The sequence below is a fragment of the Saccopteryx leptura genome, chromosome 3, assembly GCF_036850995.1.
Source record: "Saccopteryx leptura isolate mSacLep1 chromosome 3, mSacLep1_pri_phased_curated, whole genome shotgun sequence".
In the NCBI taxonomy this organism is placed as follows: domain Eukaryota; kingdom Metazoa; phylum Chordata; class Mammalia; order Chiroptera; family Emballonuridae; genus Saccopteryx; species Saccopteryx leptura.
Window position 1 is genome coordinate 322,366,826 of NC_089505.1, and position 14,704 is coordinate 322,381,529.

Below are 14,704 nucleotides of genomic sequence, written 5' to 3' on the forward strand. Positions count from 1 at the left end.
GAAAAACACATCATCTACAAAAATGTTTTTAAAATACCAAGTTATCCAAATTCAAAAGAATCTATGTCAGAAATTATTTATGTAATAAATAATCTAGGGTACTTTAAAATGCAACTTTAGTTATTTTTATTTTATTTTTTGTTTATTTATTTATTTTAGATGAGAGGAGGGGAGGTAGTGAGGCAGACTGCCACATGCACCCTAACTGGAACCACCAGGCAACTCCATCTGGAGCCAATACTCCTGTACCGAGCTCTTTTTAGTGCCTGAGGCTGCTGCTGGGAACAACGGGACTATCCTCAGGGCCTGGGGCCAGCTTGAATCAATCAAGCCACTGGCTACAGGAAGAAAAGAGGGAGAAAAGGGGGAGAAAAAGGGGGGGAGAAGGAGATGGTCACTTCTCCCGTGTGCCTTGACTGGGGAATTGAACCTGGGACATCCATATGCAGTCCTATGCTCTAACCACTGAGGAACTGGCCAGGGCCAACTTTAGTTATTTTTTAATTTATTTTTTAAACCTCAATATATTTTTCCTTTTTAAAGGGATATTCTAATGTGCAGCTAGTTGGAGAAATAGTAAAATATCTTTCTTCTTAATTCTTTCTTGTTTGTATAGGTTGTTCTTTGAAAATAAAAGTACTGATATTATAATGATTAGTTCTGTTAAATTACTCGAGTAAATGATTATAGGTTTAATTCTTTCTATTTGCATGTATAGGTATATACATATTTCTTATTCCTCAAAATTCTGACTTTAACTTTTATATGTCCTATTAATAGATAAAGCTAAACAGTGAATCAAACAAAGAAAGAAAGGAGAGAGAGAGAGAGAGAGAGAGAGAGAGAGAGAGAGAGAAAGAAAAAGCCACAGTAATTAACCCTGAAAAATGGCCTCTGATGAAACGTGCCCGATGTGTGCCATTTCTTTTGTCAAGGTTTCACTTTGCTCTGTGTCTTTTACTTAACATTGGATTAAGTATAAACAATCTTCCCCTCCACATTGAGTACTAGCCTGATTCTTTTCCCACTATGATTTGTTTTTTCCTCCATGGAAGGTTGTTAGTATGCTTATTTCTTTTCTTTTCCTTTTTTTTTTTTTTTTTTTTTTTACAGAGACAGAGTCAGAGAGAGGCATAGACAGGGACAGAGAGAGATGAGAAGCATCAATCATTAGTTTTTCATTGTGCATTGCAATACCTTAGTTGTTCATTGATTTCTTTCTCATACGTGCCTTGACCGCGGGCCTTCAGCAGACCGAGTAACCCCTTGCTTGAGCCAGCAACCTTGGGCTCAAGCTGGTGAGCTTTTGCTCTAACCATCTGAGCCCGCACTCAAGCTGGCAACCTCAGGGTCTCGAACCTGGGTCCTCCACTTCCCAGTCCAACGCTCTATCCACTGCGCCACCGCCTGGTCAGGCAGTATACTTATTTCTGATAGCAAAAAATCCATAGCTCTCTTGAGTTCCCTATTAGAACGAAGGATGAAGACATATACAGTTTTCCCCTACTCTTGACTTTTATAGACAAGCGTTTTTAGGTATTAGAAAGATATTTTGGCAGATGGACTCTTAGCTATAGCAACCAAAAGGTGTTTAAGTGCTGGATTGTTCAAGCCCAGGTTAGATTCCATCACAGACCCTGCCTTCAAGGAGTTTATAGCTAAAATAGGAAAAAAAATACATAGTTGTTCCAGGTAGAGGGCTAGATTTTTAGAGGTAATGTTTCTCATGTCCAAGAGTGGCATGGGTGGATTTGATAGAACTTTAGTAAGAAGAGCTGATTTCGTATTTTCCTTCTGTCTCCATTCAGTTCTTTCTTTTACGTAATCAGCTTCTCAGAAATAGCTTTAAGAACTGAATAAAAGAGCAACATTACAGAGCATGATGTAACCCAGGCACAGGCTTGTTAAAATCAAGCCTAAGGACACTGACCTTTAAATTGCCTTCATATTCACTTGTTGAGGCTAATACAGATTTTTTTTCTATGCAATACACAAGCTCTCCACTGACTCCAAGTTTAGTGGGAAATCTGAATTTATGATTTGCAAAGCCCTACTCTTATGAAAGATCACAGAAGCAGAGGCTGTTTTCAGAGGGGCAAGAGAACTTGAGTTCCTACACACTAAAAACGATGAAGGGTGGATGATAGGAATATTTTAAGGTGTTCTTCTCTTTCTGATATTCTAAGGTGTTCTACTCTAATCAGCTGTCTACCCAACACTAAAACACTACCTTCATCGGCCCCTTCCCAACACTGAGCAAAGGATTCAGTATTAATATTACTACTCAAACTGAAGCCCATTATATCCTGAATATAATCTTCAAAGGAATTATTTATTAAAATACAATTTGATGCCCTGGCCGGTTGACTCAGTGGTAGAGCATTGGCCCAGCATATGGAAGTCCCAGGTTTGATTCCCTGCCAGGGCACACAGGAGAAGTACCCATCTGCTTCTCCACCCTTCCCCTCTTTTTTCTCTCTATCTCTCTCTTCCCCTCCTGTAGCCAAGACTGCATTGGAGCAAAGTTGGCCCAGGCGCTGAGGATGGCTCCATGGCCTCTGCCTCAGGGCTAGAATGGCTCTGAGTACTGCAGAGTAACAGCCCAGAAGGGCAGAGCATTGCCCCCTAGTGGGCATGCTAGGTGGATCCCGGTGGGGCGCATGTGGGAGTTGTCTGTCTGCTTCCCCCTAGCTTCTTACTATGGAAAAATACCAAAACACACACACACCACACACACACACACACACACACACACACACACACAAAGAAAAAAAAATCTGGCATGAATGTAATACATCTACACTGCCAAAAATTGCCTGTATGTGTTTTAAGTATTGTTTTGAGGAATCAAGTCAGGAGAAAAAATATTATCAATACTTAGTGGACATCAAAATAATTAAAGGTAATTTTGTTTCAGGTATGAGCCTTCTTTTGTTCTAAGATTTATATAACGTGCTTCAATTTAATTTGGAATTTATATGAGTTTGTAAAGCATACATGGGCCACAGCTTCAAACACTTCCCCATTAGTATGGTGACTGTTGCTACTGCTATGAGCAGAGGATTCAGTCAGTATGGGCAGCAGGCACAGAGTGAGCATCCTGGGTTTGTTGAGTTTGCTGAGTGCTTTCTTCCCACCCGGCACCCCTGAGAGCATGTTCCAGCATGTGTCAGAGACTCTCGCCATTTTTCCTCCTTCCTCTGACTCTCATCAACAGAGGTAAAAACCCCCTTCACAATCTATCTTTATCTGAATCAGTGCTGATTGCCAAGCATTCTGTTGTTTGTTTTGGTGTTTTCTCCACCTGTTTAGACAAAGTGGCATATGCACAGTATGCCTTAAAAGAAAACAAAAAATTGACACTTGCTTGAAATGTTTAAAGTTCAAAGTCTGTTTGGTGCTTGAAGATGGCTTAGAAACAACATGATATCGCATCACCATTCTTGCAGCCTGATATCAGAAATAGCCTGGTGGCTCTCAGGATAGTTAGAATCTAAAAACGTCCTTTCAGTAACTTTACACCATATGCTGTGAGTGAAATGTTATAAGGTACTCAATCAAGGATCTCAAATAACCACTTAATATGTACATGTGTCAGGAAAATAGACATTTAATAACTGATGCTTTACCTCTGTGTAGAGTAACATAGAGAGACATGTCTCTTTTGGTATTCAAAAACCCAATTAAATTATTATTATAATTAGTTGTCATGTATTAAATACCTACTATGTACCAGACACTGTAAACAAGCTCTTTTGCCTACATTAATTCTTCTTAATTTTTTAGAAACTCTGTAAAGCAGATATTATTATCTTTTTTTTTTTTTTTTGCAAATGAAGAAACAGTAGTACAGAGATATTAAATAAAATTTTTCTAGTGGCACAGCTATATTGGAGCTGAAATTTAAATTCACACTGATTTCATTTCTTATCTTTCTAAAGATCTTGTCATTGTGTGGTATTCAGCCTGCTGGCCCACCAATAGTTATCACCGTGATTCTAAGTCTCAGACAAAGATTTTTAGGAAATTCCATTTTAATTTTATACCTTATGGCAGACCCTTATTTCTTCTCTGAATTATAGTATTCTATTTATATCAGTAGTTTTAATATGCAATTATTATTTAGTAAGAATTAGACTTTTTTGCATATTTTTAATACTCTGCCTGATTTCAAAACATATTTCAGATAGCTTTCGATCAGGAAAAAATAGTCCCCAAATACCCTGAAGCAAGAATAAAATATGAGTCAAGAGATGAAAGCAAGGGGCTAATTCCAACAGAAATCAGGCTGAGGATTTTTTATTTTTCATGCCATTTTAGCCAAGTCAAAAAAGAAATGATGGTGGGTGACCTATCTTGTATTAATAAAAAAAACTTGCCCAATAAGAAAAACAATGTTGTCTTATTCTACCGATATTTTGAAAATTAGTAATTTTCATAATCAGACATTTAAGGTAGTAATTAAGATTCTGCTTTTTTTTTTAACTTCATCACCATCTTTAATGTGTGGTAATATTTTTAAATTGTTGAAACAATATGGTATTGTTGTTTGTCTGACAAATATTGAAGGAAATAAAACACAAACCTATCTTCTAAAATATAAGCACAACAACTTTTGTATTTTCCTTTTTGTTGTTCTTCAGGAAACAAATTTTCACTGGTTTGGTTTTCTATTTTTTTCTTACTTCTAAGCATACAGAAATGCCAGGTTGTTTCTTGCTTTCACGGATAGGTGATATGTCTTTTCCATATTGCTACAAAGTCTTCATAATTATTATTTTACTGGCTGTGTAATGTGTCATTAAATAGATGTAGCATAATTTCAGTAATCATTTCTCTGTTGGTGGACAACTGAGACACTTTTTATTTTATAGTACAGATAATAATTATAATGAATAATTATCTCAATTTTCAGCCTAATAATCTATAACATATTTATTAAATTACCTTTTAATATAAATTTCTTATATACATAAAATAAGCTCCTTGGAGACAGAAACAATATATTTCTCCAATGTTCTTTTACCCAAAATATATTAGCTTGAAAATATTAAATGTCTTATCAGAAACATAATGAATATATAGATAAATCTTGGGTAACATCTTGAAAGTGGCTGAAATGGATAGATGATTGGCTTCTAAATTGGAATAGTATTAGATCTTATGCCCACCCTCAAAACAACTTAAAATTTAAATTTTGTGATTAAAATAAGAATCCTAAATAATACTTTGAGAAATTAGAATATTAGATGTCTGAGGGTGGGACTCCATATCAACTGCAAGGCTATTTTCTCCTCCTCCCCCTCAACTTCCTCCCTTTTTTATCCTGCCATTTAGAGTTTCAAACACTGGAAAGAAGTGATGTCTGTTGACACTGCTCTGAATAAAAATCTATGAAGTACACATGTCATCCACCCATCTATGGGCAGAAAGGGACCCTTCTCTGGTACTGTGTGTAATTGTTGAATGCATCTGTGCACTCACTTAAAGCCCATCTGTACCCTGTTACCCAAACGTGCTCTCCCAGTCAAGTCAGGTGCTTGAAGCAGCCGGCTGGGGCTTGAGCTGTAGAAAAGTACCTCTTTTAACATTAGAGGTGATTTTTTTTTTCAATTGGCACATGATTACTCAAGATGTATACTCATAAGAACTTTTATTTTTTTTAATTTACTATTTGGAAATTTTTTTATGTGAAAACTAAAATATATATTAGTGTTTTCTTGGAATAATTGATTTTTTTCAGTGAGATCAAATCTGCACTATTCATGGGTTTTGTACTATAAAACTCTGCAGCCCAGTCACATGGCTTCTTTTTCCTAAGCCATCTGTCACAGAGGTCTGGAATTTTATGTGAATGTTGGTTGTGCAATCTTAACCCAAGTTTTTATATTTTTATGAAAAATGTCAGCAACTATGGTATTTAGCATTTTACTTTACATTGGGTATTAAACTTGATTACTATAGCTCTCTTTCATTGCTATAGTTACAAATCAGCTATAAAGACAATAATTGTTTTGATGTGCTCATGACAGAATGTATTGTTATATCATGGAGAGAGCACATGGCACTGATACAGTTAATATCTTGGATTTTTGTAACTAAAGTTTATTAATGCTAGTATAAAAATGTATTTGATATTACAGATGGCATAAGATATTTTGGTTACTAAATTATTATCCAGGATAAGCTGTACTGTCAAATTCAGGGCTTAAAACTATCATAGGAGATTAAACTACTTACTAAAAAGGACAGAAAGATATGGCCAAAGCATCTTTGTATAAACATATTAGAAGTATATTTACTTCCTACAAATACAATAAAGCATATCTATCTCATAGGCTGAGAGATTGAAAATAGAAACTTTGCAGGTAGAACAAGCAAACAGAAGAAGCACTTTTATTTTCTAAATCAGAGGCTAGCAGTGAGCCCAGCGCCCTGTGTGGCACACACCTGAGTGGCAGATGTTGGGGCAGGGATGGGGTTGTTGGGCGGTGAAAGCACAGTGTAAATGGGGAGTTAAAATAAATCCCCTGGGAAGCAACTGGCTACAATACATGTTAAGGATTTTGCTAACATATTCAAGGACTACTCCTGCTTTGGCAGTCTCAAGGAAGTGATGGTGAAAATACCAGAAAGGTAGTCGTTGGACCCACTTTGAAAAATGACAAACATGTTCTTCCCAAATTCTGGGAGTTAGTGCTTGGCAATGTTCACCATTTGTGATGCCATAGAAATTTCCTACAGCATGTACTTTGCAGAATATCCAGAACACATGGGCAGTTTGTTGGCACATGAACCTTTAAAACAGAACAAAACAAAAATTAAACAAAGGTATTCCCCCCCCTCAAAAAAAAAACAACAACATTGTTAATTAGTTTTAAATCTTATACTAAGTATCTGGAAAATAATTACCTTTATTCTGAAGTTTTTACTGTAGAACTTAAACCCTGATTGGTCATGCTGGCAGCTGCTACCCAAAGTGAATTATGGTTTGCACATCTGCCTCCTCCAAATTGACCCCACAACTTAACAAAGATTTTCAGGTTCAAGTAACCCAGGATAAAATGTTACTTTCATATTAATTTAATATTCCAATAAAAATTCTCTTCTAGCTGATTACTTTTTAGTATTTCTCATATTAGATTAATATTGTGCTTTGCGGGTAGGGAGAGTATTATTGTGCCTTTTTATAAAGTCAGGTATTAATGATTCAAATGATGAATTGGGAATGATAATTCTGTAAACTAAGAAAGATTTAAAGCTAAACTTTAAAATATCTATAACAGGTTTAACCAATGCATTTAGTATTTGGAACACCTTATTTATATTAGGCTTACTTAGTTTAAACCCAAAAACATGAAGCTCACTAATGGTGCTGCTCTTAAAAGTATGCCTAAGAATTGACCATTAACCAAAGCGAATCAGAAAGCTGGATTTAAATCAGATATACTTACATAAAAGCTTGCATTTAAAATTATCCCTTAAAAGCTCCACAGGGCAAGGCTATAACTGCAAACTGCTTAAATGTTTTTCTGTTTCCTATGTATACCAGGGAGCCGATATAGAAGTGGATGAAAACGGCACATTGGACTTAAGCATGAAAAAAAATCGAATCCTGGACAAAGCTGCACCCTTAACTTCCTCTAACACTTCTATTCCAACTCCTTCCACTTCCCCATTCAAAACAAGCAGCATTTTGGTCAATGCAGCGTTCTATCAGGCTCTCTGTGATCAAGAGGGCTGGGATGCTCCTATCAACTATAGCAAAACTCATGGGAAGAAAGAGGAGGAGAAAGAGGTATTGTTTCAATATGTCAGTAAGTTTAAGATAGCATGATTAGAGACTATTTTTACCTTTTTTCCTCTAAATTATTTTTTCACATTTTTGTTTAGGTAATACATCATTTAGTACTTTGTTTTAGATTTTGGTAAAGTGATCATTTTAAATTTCAGAGGAAATTTATAAATGGATCTATTTTTCCTGTCACTTGCCTAAAATGATATGTTATTATTGTGAATTTTATCCCCATTATGGCTACAATTTTGTGCACTGTATGAGAGATTGTATTATCTGTCTCTTCAGATACAGCCATCTGTAAGGGACAGTGTATCACTCAACACTGAAATGCCAGATTACAAATGCTTTCTGTACTAGAAAATATAAAATGAAATCAATAAGGGACAAATAGGAATCATGTCAAATTTACTTCCTTGATTTTGTGAAGAAACTCTGTTAGCAAAACTGTACAGTGGACCTCTGTATGCATGATTTTCATACCTGCAGATTGAACCAACTGTCCACTGAAAATATTCAGAAAATGTTATATTTTTGCTGACATGTACTATGTAGTTAAACCTACAATGATGTGGACTGAACATGTAGGACATTTTTTCTTATTATTCCCTAAACAATACAGTATCACAACTATTTACATTGCATTTACATTGTGTTAAGTATTATAAGTAATCTAAAGATGATTCAAAGCATATAGGAGGATGTGTGTAGGTTATATGCAGATTTCATACCATTTTATATGAGGGACTCCAGTATTCATGGGTTTTGGTATTCGAGGGGGTCTTAGAACCAATCCTGTAAAGATCCTGAAGGATGACTGTGTCGAGTCATTGCTGAGGTACTGGATCACAAAAGCTGATAACTGAGTTATGTCAATCCCAAAGTCAAGGAGATGTATTTACATATTTCATTACCATGGAGATGGTTTTACCCCTGAAAGCCAGATGTTGTGACTTGCAGCCTTCATCTCCATAGCTTGAGCCACCTGTTTTGGCCTGATTAGCATGAGTTAGTGTCATTCAAAAGAATTCATGGCCAGAACCCTCTGTAGTTTAGACTCTATATCATTGCAAATGTGACCCTAATTATTATAGTAAATGATTCTGTTTTGCTTGTTTGCCAGGTAAGTTATTGTTATTTGCCAGCTTACATGTTTAAAGAACTGAAAGAGCCATTATCTTTGCAAGTGTGCACCACCTTTTTCAGCTTTTTGAAGTTCAGAGACTTTGGGGGAAGACTAATTTGATTTTAGCATATGCTTTAACATCTCAGAGCATAAATCAATATAAACAGTGGGAATCACAAGATTGGGTTGTTTGTAATTCCCCTCTCTCCCTCCTCCTTCCCTTTCTTCCTCCCTTCCTTCCTGGAGCATACTGGCAATAATCTCTATGTGCAGGCAGTAGGATAGGTCCTGAGCAGTACCACAGTGGATAGTCTCCCACTACATGTGTGCTCAGTCTAGTAGGACTGACACAGACCAATTACACTGATAAATGGAGCATGAACAAGCACACGAAGTAGAAAGGAAGGAATGGCCAACTGTACGTGGTATGGTTGGGGATAGGCTTCTGGAGGAGTTCTTCCAGGATCCAATGCATGCTCTCTGTCATCAGCACACACACAATCACAAGAGGGGAAGGGGAAATTTATACAGCAGCAGCTTCTGATTAAATTCTCTCATACTGGTCTTAATCACTTTATTCTTCTTGGCTTTTAAAAATGTACCTAAAGTATTGAGGGATGGTCTTATTTAATATAATTGTATTTTAGAAGAACAGATTTTAAAAAAATAATATATGTTTGACTATAATAAATATAAAATTGACACCTGCAAAGTGTAGAAAGCTGGTTTTCCTCAAACAATCAAGCATGAACTGACAGATGTGTGTTCCTTCCTTCCACCACATTCCCCCTTGCCACTTTATGCTTGTGCAAAAGAACAGAAGTTACACCTGGCTTCCATCTATTTTTATAACCCAGAAATCTAATGATGTTCATATTTACTGATCATGCACAATCACGATGAGATCAAGATTGTTGATTCAATCTCACTCCATGCTAGTCCGCTTTAGGAAAGGGGGAGAGGGATTGCCTCCCAAATCACAAGTCTGCTTAGTCGCCTGCCATTCAGTTGCCGATGGGGTTGTGGCATATACCACCATTCTACCCCATTAATGGGAATCCCAATCTGAGTTACAAGATCTACTGATGAGGATTCAGTAAAAGTCCTATATCACATAGTGCTTTACATAGCAAACATAACTGCATTTTGATTCTTAGATGACTCCTGCTAGGATAAAACCCACCATATTTTAAAATATCTTAAGGCCATGTGCAGGGTGGGACTTTGTCTTTTAGTCCTTTTCCTGTGACTGTGCTGTAAATTAGCTATTGTCAATGTTCTTCAGAAATATTTCTATTTGTGTAGAGGCAGACATACAGATATGGTCCTAAGTCTTAGCGAAGCAAAGTTTTGTCAAGAGTGTCTTGTGTTGTTTGACATTGGCTATAATTCTGTGCCCTCAGGAATAATGTCACCATTGTACCTTTTATATTCTGAGAAACTCTTCTCAGTTGGGACTCCAGTTAGTACTTCTGGGACTTCCTTGGCTACACTTTTTAATCATTCAGTCAGAAAATGAGGTCTTATAACAAATATTTTATCTTTACTTTCCAATCTCATTTTTTTAGCATAATCCTAAAATCACCTGGATTCACCTTGGGAGTTTTATGGCTTTAAGAGAAGCATATTCTTCTCTAATGCTTATATATCTAAGAGTATGTTTTATTTTCTGGCAAATTCTTGGGGGGAAATGGACTTATTTAGATTAGATTTCTGCTCTTTTCAGAATGGATTACTTACTTCAGGTCTGATCATACAGATTTTTACTGCCATAGTTTACAACCTAAATGATTGAAAATCTGAAATTTAGTAAGTATGTGGAAACTCAATGTCTTTAAGAATAAAAAAGAGGAATTTGGAGATCTTAAGTGAGTTCTGGGAATCAAAGTGCTTGCCCTACATTTGAGTTGATAAAATATTTTTTAAGCTTAGTGCTTATGGCCATAGTTATCTGAAATGGGTGACTCATTACTTGGGGAAGCTACAGCAATAGGTACAGACACAGAATGCTTCTGGATCACCGTAACTCCCCAAGTACATTTTCTCGTTGTACGCACGCCAGTAGTCACAGCCATCACAGCTGCCATGGCTAGGCACATGCAGGTTCACATTAGGTTCGGATAGATGGTAGAGAAACAACAGAGCCAAGAAATGGTGGGCCATCCTTTTATTCTAGCCTCACAACCGGCTGGCGAGTAAAAAACACACAGGGCACCAAAACCCACTCAGATGTTCTCTAGTTCCACAACCATAAGAACCTTTCCAGTTTTTCCTAGAATCAAAGGCCCTGCTAGCTCATCCCCTCTGGTTTCCATCTCCTTCTCTCTACACAAATACTCTTCTCCTTCAGCACCCTGCCATCTTCGCTGCCTCTCTGCAACAATGTTGCCTTTCTCTTAAAACTTTTTGGTGCTACAACCCCTCCTCCAGCACACATTAGCATAACCAAGCCCTTTCCCAAGCAGGAAGGTAATTAGCAGTATCACCTGACAGCATTATCATGGAGGCAGTGGCCGTTTTAACAATAAAAGTGAGCAAAATCAAATAACACAAATTTTTCAAACTTATTTGCCCAACACTCATCTTTTGTTCTTTTTTCCTTCATTCATGATAAGGTAATCAACTAATAGTATTTTTCACATCCTGTTTTGAATCTTAAAAATGAGAAGTGTGAAATTTAGTAGGTATTATTTTGAAAAAGTAGATTGCTTTTAATGTCCTTGTTGAGAAGGTATCAGCAGGATATCACATTCAGTAAAAATGCAGATAAGGGATCTTTATGCTCAGATCTTTCAACTGAGAAGCAGGATTATTTCCAAAGTTTTTAGAGGATAAGATTGAGGCTCAAAGAGATAAAGTAGTTGATTCTCTGTCATGTAAAAATTAAGTTATGGCCCTGGGCTTCCCTAAAGTGAAGAAAAAGGAGAAGAGAGAAAATAGAGAGAAACAAAAGAAAAAAAATACACCAAAAAATGGAGACAACTAGGGAATATTGAAAAAAATTAGAACGGAAGAAAGAAAGAAAGAGAATAATGAAGAAACAATATGTGACAAGGTTGATGGAGGCAACCTTGGTTTACAGTGCTACTCAGAATAGCAGGATCCAAATCTGCAGGATATGACTGCACAAGTTATAGGGACTGGCCCATTCTTGTCATTTCCAATGAGTTTTACTGGGATGGCTGCACATGGCCCGGGTGATATACCAAAATCTGGCCTGTGGTTTATTCCTGCTCCCACACTCTCATTTTTTCCATTGCCGCCTCCCCCCCCCCAACACACACACACATATGACACACATACATGTACACACATACAACCAGAAATTGGACGATTATTTCTAATCCATTGTTATCTAGCTCATATGCACAACAGTTGCTTAATTTGGGTGGTAATTTTCAGAAAATATTGTCTGTCTCTCTCAGTGAAATAGCCTGTCCAGATGCCCCCTAAAAAAAAATCCTGAATCTGGAAAAAACTCAAAATATCTCAAAAGGAAAATGCTGAGAAATAACTAGGACTATCAATTTCATTCAACTGTCAGTTCTCCAAAGATTTCAGGGTTTAAAATGTTCAAAGTGCCAGATGTTATTTTCTGTTATTCATGTTACCATTATGTTTTGGTCTTTACTGAAATTAATATAAACTTCCATCTGTACATTAAAGGAATTTTATTTCACCCACATACTCTCTAAACACACACATATACACCACATTCTCTCTTACATAGCCATAGAATAAAAATATTATTTTCAAAAAGATAATTTTGAAAAATTATAATTTTGAAATTACTTTTATTTTATTTAATGATTCTTTATATTTAAAAATTCTTATAAGTAATATTAACTTAATTTTTTACTAGATGCTATTTAGAAATTTATCCAATATAAAATACTTCTGTAACAAAATTAAGAATTTTCTTAGTAAGCCTGACCAGGTGGTGGTACAGTGGATAGAGCATCGAACTGGGAAGCAGAGGACCCAGGTTCCAAACCCCGACGTCTCAGGCTTTAGGGCAGGCTCATTCAGTTTGAGCATGGAATCACCAGATTGAGAGCTGGGTTGCTGGCTAGAGCAAAGGGTCACTGGCTCTGCTGTAGCCCCTGTTGAGGCACATATGAGAAAGCAATCAATGAACAACTAAGCAGCTGCAATGAAGAATTGATGCTTCTCATCTCTCTCCTGTCTGTCTGTCCCTGTTTATCCCTCCCTCTGTCTCTGTCTCTGTCTCTATCTCTATCTCTTGCAAAAAAGAAAAAAATTTCTTAGTGATAATTACTTGTATTTTAATACTTATGCTCTCTGCAAGTGTTTTAGGGGCAATATGCTGAGCAAAGAAAAAAGAAAAAGACATTTTATTATGCAATCGCATACATACGAGTTTATAGTTTATACAAGAAGTTACAAAATATTTAAAAAGTTATAGCCATAAAATTTTCTTATTAAATAAAATATTACTCCATGTTACTATACCAAATTAAATATGATATATTCTGAAAGCACTACTTTGTATACATTTTAGTCAATTAATTTAAAACTTCATAACTGACCAGCCCCCCAACCTTGCTTCCTATAATGTACAGATTCAGCAAACAACAGCTGGTAACCTTTACATGTTCTTCTAAATTTGCATGCCTTGTTAGAGATTCTTTGTTTTTTACTTTATCACATAGAAAATAATAAACTGGCTCTTTTTACATTTTTTGTAAAAAAATTCAGCATCAAAACAGAAAAACAATGGCTGTTCTACATTGAGACTTAATACTGAACTTAGCATTTTTATCTACCTTCCGAAAGACAAGACATTTAGAAGTTATAGTAGAAAATAATAGCTAGACTTGATCTAGATAAAACCAAAGGGAATGGGTGGTGGTATTTATTAGGAGTCATGTCATTTAATAAAGAATTGCTTCACTTTAGGCATTCACATGGTAAAACTTGAAAAGTATAAGCATCATTCATCTATTTGACTTCAGATTCCACGGAAGCAGCCACTAAAATAGCCCTTTTCTTTGTATCTTAGTAGGCAAGTATTATGAAGTGCCCAGTTATTTTTATTTTTAAATGGTATATTATTATTTGCTATTTTCAAACATTTATCAATTAAATAAAATAGAACACAGCACTATAAATAATATGAAGAAAAACATTGTACTAAAACAAGTTTTATTAATTTGGTCTGAAGATATTGTTACTTGAGATAGTTTACCAATGTATGTATATGATATGGTCTTCTGTAAAATACTTGATTGAATTGTTATCCCAGTAATTGAGGAAAGAAATTGCATTTGCTTTTACAACTGAGATAAAGATTTAGTATTTTTCTTTAGTTGGAAAACTTCAGGAATTTTGTTTTTTCATTGTTTTTGAATGCAGACTTAGGTTATTAAAATTATATTTTACTATTTCATTTTTATAGCCATTTGATTTAAATGAGATTTACCTTAAAGAATTTAAAATAGTTTTATTGCCTTATTTAGATCAATACTTTTGAGAATTAAAATACAATTTTCTATATTAGTTAACCTGAATAATATTAAATCCAGAAAGTATTATATTTACCAGATATAAACTAAACAATAAAGTAAACTAACTATGTGATTGAGGAAAACCATTATTAGTTTTCTGTAATATAATAAATATATCAGACAGTAAATAAATTATTTGAAAGGATTAATGAATCTTTTTTATGAAATCAAGATTTCTATTAAGTTTTTAAAAAGGCCATGAAAATTAGTGATAATTCAACAAGAAATTTCATCCAATAAGTAAAAGTATACCAA

The 14,704-nt window shown here is 35.5% G+C and overlaps 1 protein-coding gene across 1 annotated transcript in view; it reads left to right on the forward strand.

The window, feature by feature from the left end:
• LOC136401213 (suppression of tumorigenicity 18 protein) overlaps nt 1-14,704 on the forward strand; it is a 120,153-nt gene that overhangs the window by 72,223 nt on the left and 33,226 nt on the right. Inside the window, exon 12 of the mRNA XM_066379067.1 lies at nt 7,553-7,798. Coding sequence (XP_066235164.1) covers nt 7,553-7,798 — 246 coding nt within the window. The remainder of the gene's footprint in view (nt 1-7,552; nt 7,799-14,704) is intronic.